General features: G+C 46.7%; 1 protein-coding gene across 2 annotated transcripts in view; it reads right to left on the bottom strand.

Annotated features, from left to right (window-relative positions):
* Positions 1 to 598: 598 nt before the first annotated feature.
* Positions 599 to 8435, bottom strand: part of IL12RB1 (interleukin 12 receptor subunit beta 1) — a 34841-nt gene continuing 27004 nt past the window's right edge. For both annotated transcript variants that reach the window (XM_083720395.1, XM_083720396.1), the window contains exons 11-16: positions 7820 to 7924; positions 5913 to 6068; positions 4862 to 5005; positions 4545 to 4641; positions 3366 to 3450; positions 599 to 1726 (exon numbers count right to left, since the gene is read on the bottom strand). In XM_083720395.1, coding sequence (XP_083576521.1) covers positions 1454 to 1726; positions 3366 to 3450; positions 4545 to 4641; positions 4862 to 5005; positions 5913 to 6068; positions 7820 to 7924 — 860 coding nt within the window. In that variant the 3' untranslated portion in view covers positions 599 to 1453. The remainder of the gene's footprint in view (positions 1727 to 3365; positions 3451 to 4544; positions 4642 to 4861; positions 5006 to 5912; positions 6069 to 7819; positions 7925 to 8435) is intronic.

The following is an 8435-nucleotide window of genomic DNA, read 5'->3' as shown; positions in this document are numbered from 1 at the left end:
GGACTTGGAAAAGAGTTAAGAGCCTCGGACAGAAGATCACCAGGTTGATGGACCATATGAAATAGATGGAAAGGACTGGCAGAATCCGAGACCAGGGAGAAGAGACGGCGGAAGAAGATCGGAAAAAGTTTAAAGTCTATTTATAGAAATGTTGTAAAATTAATGAGTGTTAGAAAAATGTTGGAATGAAATTATATGGCTTTAGTAGAAATGTTATAAGGAGTTAAGTATAAATAAGTATTATGGTATTAATGGAAGATAAGGTTAAAATAAGTTAAGATAATTATATGACAGAAAATAGAGAAAGAGGGAAAGGAATTGCTGAAATAATTAATAGAAGTGGAATACAAAAAGGGAGGTGAGAGGAGGTCGATGAAACGAGGGAATGAAAGATAGGTAATTGAAACGGTGTGATGTATGTTTTTTAATTTTTTATGTTTAGTTTAATGTGTTAATGTTGTGTTGTGCATTGTTTATATATTGTATTGTATTGTATTGTATTTCTTTTGTCTTTTTTCTTTTTTTCTTCTTTTTTCGTAAGGTTTAAAAGTAATAAATATTATTTTTTAAAAAATCGATTCCTTTTTAAAAAAAACATTTTTTATTGATTTTAACATATAAATTTTATAAAATGTACCACAAAACTTATCACTTATACAATCTTTTTGGACTTCCATCAGCACCTCTGATGATCCACCATTTTAACCACTTCTTATGCATTTCTTAACTTTATATTGCCTTTTCATCTCTTAACAAATCATCCTACCCTTTATCTGTTTTTGCAATCCTTCCAATAATACTCCTCACAAAACTTCTTGCAAACCTACAAACGTCGTCTGATCTTCACAAATATTTTTCAAATAATCCGTAAATTTACTCCAGTCTTCCGTGAATTTCTGGTCCCGCCAGTTTCGAATCCTTCCTGTTAGTTTATCCAGTTCTGCATAGTCCATTAACTTCATCCTCCATTCTGCAATTCTTCTTGCTTCCATTTTTGGGCCAGTAATATTCTTGCTGCCGTTATTGCATATAAAAAGAGCTTACATTCCTTTCTATTTATATCACTCCCAACAATGCCCAGTAAAAATGCTTCTGGTTTCTTTACAAATGTATATTTTGACTTTTTTTTCATCTCGTTATATATCATCTCCCAGAAGCATTTCACCTTTTTACATTCCCACCACATGTGATAAAATGTTCCCTCTTTTTCTTTACATTTCTATTACTGACTCAAAATCCTCGATTCCGACCACTTTGCCTCGGCTTCTTCCTTTCCTGATCAGCGCAAACCTTCCCCAAAGTGCTTCCCTCATTTCCTGCCCCCCTGGACATGGGGGGCATGAGATCCGACGAAGAACAGCCCCCACCTTGTGCCCCCCAAAGCCATCTTGCCCCCTGGCGGCATTGACCACACCATTTCGGGGGCGCCAGTGAGCGGCCGGTGGCACCCGCCTTATTGCAGACGTCCAGCCCCCCTGCCTTGCCGCTCGTCCTCCATGGGGCTCAGAAACCCCTGGCTCTTGTACTCGGAGAGCAGGAGGTCCCCCAAGCCCGGCTGGTCCTCCTTGGGCAAGAGGGTCTCTTCAGGGGGGTTGGCCAGGGCCGGAAAGCCCGCCATGGTGCCAACGGCCAGGTCCTCTTTGGACAGAGACCTGGGTTCGAGAACGAGGGGTTCCGTGGGGCTGCTGGACTCCAGGGGCTGCACGAAGCTTCGCCGTGGGTGCACCTGGGGAGAAGAAGTGTGGGGTTTGGGGTGAGCCGGGCGTAAATTGAACCCATGCCCAGAGGCATAGCAAGCTCAGGGGGTACCAGGTGCGAATTCTTTTTTGTCACCCCCCCCCCCACACACACATTGCAATTTTCGGGAATGTTGACCAGAGTTACTGAGATTTTCTTTTCCGGCCGTGAAAAATACCGTATTTTTCGCACCATAACACTCACTTTTTTCCTCCTAGAAAGTAAGGGGAAATGTCTGTGCGTGTTATGGAGGGAATGCCTATGGATGGCGGGGGGATCTGCTGCAGTCGTGAGCAGAGGATCCATGGTTCCCCTTCCTTCCCTCCTCCGTGGCTCGTTTTGAAACAGCAAAGCGGGAGAAGAGCCGCTGAGTGGGGAGGAGAGAGGGACAGAGAGCCTGCTTCTTTAAAGGAGCAAAGCGGGAGAGGAGAGGAGCCGCTTACACGAGTCCGGAGCTGTTTTTTTCAGTGAGCCCGGGAGGAGGGAGAGAACAGCTCGCTAAATAGCAGCAATTTTTTTTTGCAAGCAGGCTCTCTGTCCCTTCTCCTCCCCACTCTGCTGGCTAAATAGCAGCAAAGTTTTTCAGCGAGCCAGGGAGGAGGGAGAGAAGCAGAGCCTTTAAAGGAGCAAAGCGGGAGAGGAGAGGAGCCTTCTCTTATACCCCTCTTCTGCATTATTAACAACATCCTTCTCCACCCACCCCATGCGTGCACCTTGTCCCTTGAGTGCTTTTCCTTCCCTCCCCACTTAAAACGTGGTTACAAAGCACGGATCCACATGGATCCTCAGGATTTTTGCACTGGGTCACCCCAAATTCACCATCAGATCACATAGCATGTCCATGGCTACAGCTTGCACCAAAAAAAATCACACACCCACTGTTGCCTGGGTGCAAAAACGTGGTTACAAAGCACGGATCCACATGGATCCTCAAGATTTTTGCATTGGGCTACCCCAAATTCACCATCAGATCACCTGTCTGTGGCCACAGCATGAACCACAAAAATCATACATCCACTGTTTCGTTTAGAATATTTTTTTCTTGTTTTCCTCCTCTAAAAACTATGTGCGTGTTATGGTCAGGTGCGTGTTATGGTGCGAAAAATACGGTATACGTGCAAATCCAGCTGACGATCATGCAAATTGTGCGATCGGCGGGCAGATTTTCACGACGGCGATCGTGCCAGTTGCATAAAACCGCGTGCCAGGGATGCAAGCGTCGCCCACCGAGGGGGTGCAAAAACCGCCTGCCGGTGGGGGGGGGGTGCGCCAGGCTGATCACCAGGCGAATTTGCATGACCAGTGGGCAGATTTTCACGACGACGATCGTGCCAGTTGTGAAAATTCACCCGCTGAGGGTTGCAAGCGCCGCCACACCGATCCGCCTGGGGGGATTTTGTCATCCCTCCTAGGCATGACACCCGGGGCGATCGCGCCCCCCTGCCGATGCCCACAGCTGTTTCTCGCACCCGTGTCCCCTCTCCTGACCCAGGAGGCCGTCTCACCCCAGAGGGCAGAGAGAGAGAGAAAGAGAGCCTCAGCCATCAAGAGCTCTCCTGCCCATTGCAGAGATGGCGCAGTTTGAACCTGGAGTGACAACCGATTGCTCCCATTTCACAGAGACTCACCTGCCCTGGCTCCGATCCAGCGAGGATCTTGACGGCTTCCGTGTCGGCCGGGTCTGGCAAGGGCGGGCACAGAACCTCCTTCACCCTGTGGCAGGAGAGGGAAGAAGGAGGAAAGAGATTTTTCTGGAGCTTTGCCCTTTGCAGGAAAGCAGAGCCCTGCGTTCTGGGAGTTCAGATAGACTTTGCCTGGATCTGAAGGCTCCATCAGGACGTAAGAATAACCAAAGGGGACCCGTTTTTAGGCGAAAGTGTTTCGGGAAACTGGCGTGCAGGATTCAAACACAGGAGTGACGCTCTCCGTTTTCCGGTGACTAGGATCCGGAAGCGTTTACTGCCTCCGACGGAGGAGGAGGAGAACACACAGCCATCCTGGCTATAATAGTCATCCCTAGCCTTTCCCTCCTCCGTGAATTGGCCTGGTCCTCTTTCAAAGCCATTGGCGGCCCCTTGTGGCAGGGAGTTCCGCAGGTGAACAGCAAAGTCAAAACAGGCAAGTTTGCCTATATGCAGAGGTGGTGCCACCTCCAGGGCTTAGGAACAGCAGCGCCAGGGTGTGTTGTTTTAGGGGGCAAGATTATTTTTTTTTTGCAAATTCCTTCAGCGAGGCGTCTTAGAAATATGCTTTTAGGGGTGTGAGGGATTCAAATCTGCTTTTATTTTGGGGGCTTGGTATGTCTCTTGCCTGGCGAAGAAGCACAGAAACCGCCGTAGGGGAAAAACCCCAAGATTTTGATTTCTGCAAAGGCTGAATAATAAGAATGGCAAATATTAACATCACCACAATGTTGGTTTTTTTCCTGATTTCGGAGCGATTTCGCTCACATCTTACCAGTGCCTTTTTTCCTGGTGGGTCCGCATAACCCCTAAACATTTTGCGGATCTTTGCATTTTTGTCCATGTGCTGTATTTATTTTCCCCTAATTTGAACTATAAAATGGTGATTTTTCAAAATGAGAGGACCCCTTAACCTTATTGTTTTCTTAGCAAAAAAGCACTACAGATTACCAAGCAAAGCCAGATTTCATGCACCGAACTAAAATACTATTTTTTGAAATCGCGGCCCAGATTTCAAGCACCCCTGATCTGGGGAGATTTCGAAACTAGAAAAAAATACATGCAGCGCCTATCTTTGCCGGCAAAGCCCCCCATGTATTTTTCTAGCTATTCCTACACCCCCACCTCTTTTTGCAAATGTGGACAGCGCTGGTGGCAACCAGGACCCCTCCGACGAGACCCAGAAGGAGGAGGCTGAGCGTCAGAGTCGTCTTCTTGGAATCTGGCAGAGAAAGAATTATTTAAAAACACAAAATCCTAGGAAGGGACCCCATGCGGTCATCTAGCCCAACCCTCTGTTGCTTGAACCCTTGGCCTTGAGATTAGGGTTAGGGGAGGAAGATCAGGAAGGAGAAGGAGGAGGAAGAAGAAGAAGAAGACCTTCTACCGCCAGCACCCAAAGAGGAGACATTTCACAGGGGGGTTGCAGAGATGCGCCGCACCTGCGGGGCGGGTTCGAAAGGCGACGAGGTTTTGGCAGTGGCCGTCGCTCCCGGCGGTCAAAACCTCGACTCCGACCCGGTAAGTGGTGTTGGGCTGCAGCTCTGAGATGGTGAAGCGAGTCTCGGAGGCGCTGACCTCGTAAGCTACGGGGCGGAAAAATGAAAATAATGATTTATATAGAAAGTGGGAATAGGAAGTCAACAGTACAATAAACTGAAAAGGGATTCAACCAAAAACGAAGGTTATAATATACAAAAAATACTAATATTGGTTGAAAAAAGGACCTGCAAAAACAAAATCGCAAAATAAATAGCAAAAACAGACCTCAGTGTAACACTCAAAACGGAGGACGTTCGGCTTCCGAAAATAGGTCTCAAACTGGAACATTTACTTCCGGGTTTGCAGTTGTTTGGGTTCCAAGTTGTTTGAGTCCCAAGGCATTTGAGAACCAAGGAACCACTGTATTTGATAAAGAATTAAAGGAGCAATTGACGGAAATCAAAGCCTCACCCAGGGAGATGATAGGAGAACTTCACTTGCGAATTGAATGTCTCAATGCGAATTGAAGTTAATTATTGTAGCTGCGGTATAAGGGATTCTATCGAGAATGTATTTGGTTTTTTTGCAACAGTCTGGAGGCTGAATTAAAAGGAAGCACAGCACAAAATTTAGAATTGGCTATGTATTTGAATTGGCTAATATAATATGGCACATATTGGATATTTGTAATTGGGAAGTAATAAAAATTACTTAACAACAACAACAAAAACAACCCCAATTAAAACGATTCAGTGTAATTGGTGTGACCAAATAGGTGAACTTGAGCCAAAGTCTGGTTTACATGCTGGAGAGTCAGAAGGGACCCCGTGGGGTCATCCAGCCCAACCCGCTGCAATGGAGGAATTGAAGCACCCATGACAGATGGCACCCTTCGCCTTTTAACCTGCCCCCTTTGCCACCCCCTTTGGGCACCCCCATCTCGTGGCTCGGCGGCTCAGCAGTGCTCCAGACGCATTTCGCACCCGGGTCTTCCTCGGCGACCAAACTCACTGGCTATCTCCTCGCCTCGCTCGTCATGCCAGCAGAGGACGTATTTCTGGAACGCGCTGGGGCAGCCGGCGAGGAGGGCAGGGGGGTGCCAGCGGATTTCGGCGGAGGTGGGCGTTGGCATGGCCACATCCGGGCGCACGGGGTCTTCGGAAGGCACTAAAAGATAGGGAAAGAGGGAAGAGGAAGGGTGGGATAAAGAGGGCAGGATCCCAGCACATGGAACCTCTTACAAAAGGATAATAATAATAATAATAATAATAATAATAATAATAATAATTTATTATTTATACCCCATTTCCCCAGCCACTCTAGGTGGTTTCCAACAAAATATTAAAATACAATAATTCCCTGTGGGCTCTCTGCGCCCTGACCACGGCCAAAAGATCAATTCTGATGAATAGGGGGAAATATCGATGGGGCTCCCCTTCTACGATTGCGTCGAAGACTTATACGAACTCACCAACGCAGGAACAAATTGTTGGAGTTCGCAGAGCTGGCGGAAAGGCAAGTTGGGAGGTAATAGTGAGCGAACGTTTCTTTGAAAATGGGATATGTATAAGAAAATGTTGAAAAGGTTATTGTACCGACATAAAGTCAGCGGGCAGGACTTGCAGGACTGCTGTGATACGACGGGGAATTATAAGAGGGGATATTAATGGGGATTGCAAAGAGAACGTGCCAAATAAAACAAATACAGGCTGGCATGGCGGGAAGTCCCTGGGAATTTAAGAAGAACGGATCACGTGGTTTTCTTTTTTGTATTTCTGTTTTGATTGTATATACATTGGTCTGTCATCATCATCATCAATCTTTATTACGGTCCAGAGACCCAACAAATCGTTACAAAGCAATACACAATTCATACAGCCTACCTCCAGGTTAAACAAGCATTTTGTTCAGAATATAGGGATCATTGGTTCTTGCAACCACCGATAAAAACCTCGCCACTGCTAATGTTCTAGCATTTGTCCGGTCTTCCAGTAGGAACCTGACATAGTGAGCCTCTGATTTTCCCGGGAAAGGTACCAGCAAGGGTAGTATCAGTTGAGCCCTGGCTTGCTCATATTTTGCACAGTGCAACAAATATGTTTTATGGAGTCGATGTCTTGAGCACACGAGCAAAGTCTGTCCTGGCAGGGAACTCCTCTCAACACTGCAGAAGGAAAGACGTTGAGTCTGGCTTTGGTGAAAAGCCTTCAATAATTTGGTACTGTCAGGTTTTTAATGTAAGATGTTAACTTAAAGACATGCCCATATTGTACTCCTACTGCCAGCGGACTACAGACGGCGTGTGATTGAGATTTTTTAACATCAGTAAAGCATTTTGGTAAATGTAATTGGTAAATGTATGATGTATTTGGCCATACATCAGTAAAGTGATGTATGGAAGTGAGAGCTGGACCATCAAGAAGGCTGATCGCCGGAGAATGGATGCTTTTGAATTCTGGTGCTGGAGGAGACTCTTGAGAGTCCCATGGACTGCAAGAAGATCAAACTGATTCATTCTTAAGGAAATCAGCCCTGAGAGCTCACTGGAAGGACAGATCCTGAAGCTGAGGCTCCAATACTTTGGCCACCTCATGAGAAGAGAAGACTCCCTGGAAAAGACCCTGATGTTGGGAAAGATGGAGGGCACAAGGAGAAGGGGACGATGGAGGACGAGATGGTGGGACAGTGTTCTCGAAGCTACCAGCATGAGTTTGACCAAACTGCGGGAGGCAGTGGAAGACAGGAGTGCCTGGCGTGCTCTAGTCCAGGGGGTCACGAAGAGGCGGACACCACTAAACGACGAAACAACAAGAAAGCATTTTGGAGGGTGAGGGGAAGGAACAAATTGCCTATAAACGCAGACTTTGATCGCCCCGAGACTGGACCGTGAGAGCTTGAGGAAAAGCAGATGGACGCACCGCTCCTGTGGAAGAGGCGCACGAGGCCCAGTGTTGACCAGGCGTTTTCGTCCGGCTCCCATCCATGGACCGCCAGGCGGGTGCAGATGTCAGACTCCAGGACCCCTGAAAAAGGAGGACACAGTCAGGGATTCGGAGAATATCTGAAGGGCCTAAAACCTTGTGTGACTGCAGAAATGGATCAAAGCCCCCCATCCAAACAATGACCATCATAAGAAAAAAAACGTTCATTTTAATTTTCATCATCTACAATACTGCCTTATATATTTTATACTACAGTGCATTGGTGGTTGCTTTCGTTCTGTGGATCGATGGTCTCGCTGGATAGTAAAATTCACGTTCGATGGCTGTTTTTAAAAGTCTGGAAGGGATTAATCCATTTTGCATGACTTGCTATGGGAAAGCAGTGCGCCTTGCTTTTGGAACGCTTTGGTTTTGGAACGGATTAAGGTTGAGAACCAAGGCACTATGGTAATAATAATAATAATAATAATAATAATAATAATAATAATATCCCTAAATGCTCCCATTTTAGGGGAGCCAGTCCTGCAAAATCAGAGCCCAAGGATGGCACTCTGTTAATCCCCACAGCTGCCCGGTCTAGCTATGAGCAGCA

The sequence above is a fragment of the Podarcis gaigeae genome, assembly GCF_964106915.1.
Source record: "Podarcis gaigeae genome assembly, chromosome: 18".
Classification (NCBI taxonomy): domain Eukaryota; kingdom Metazoa; phylum Chordata; class Lepidosauria; order Squamata; family Lacertidae; genus Podarcis; species Podarcis gaigeae.
This window is presented reverse-complemented; position numbering and strand designations above follow the sequence as displayed.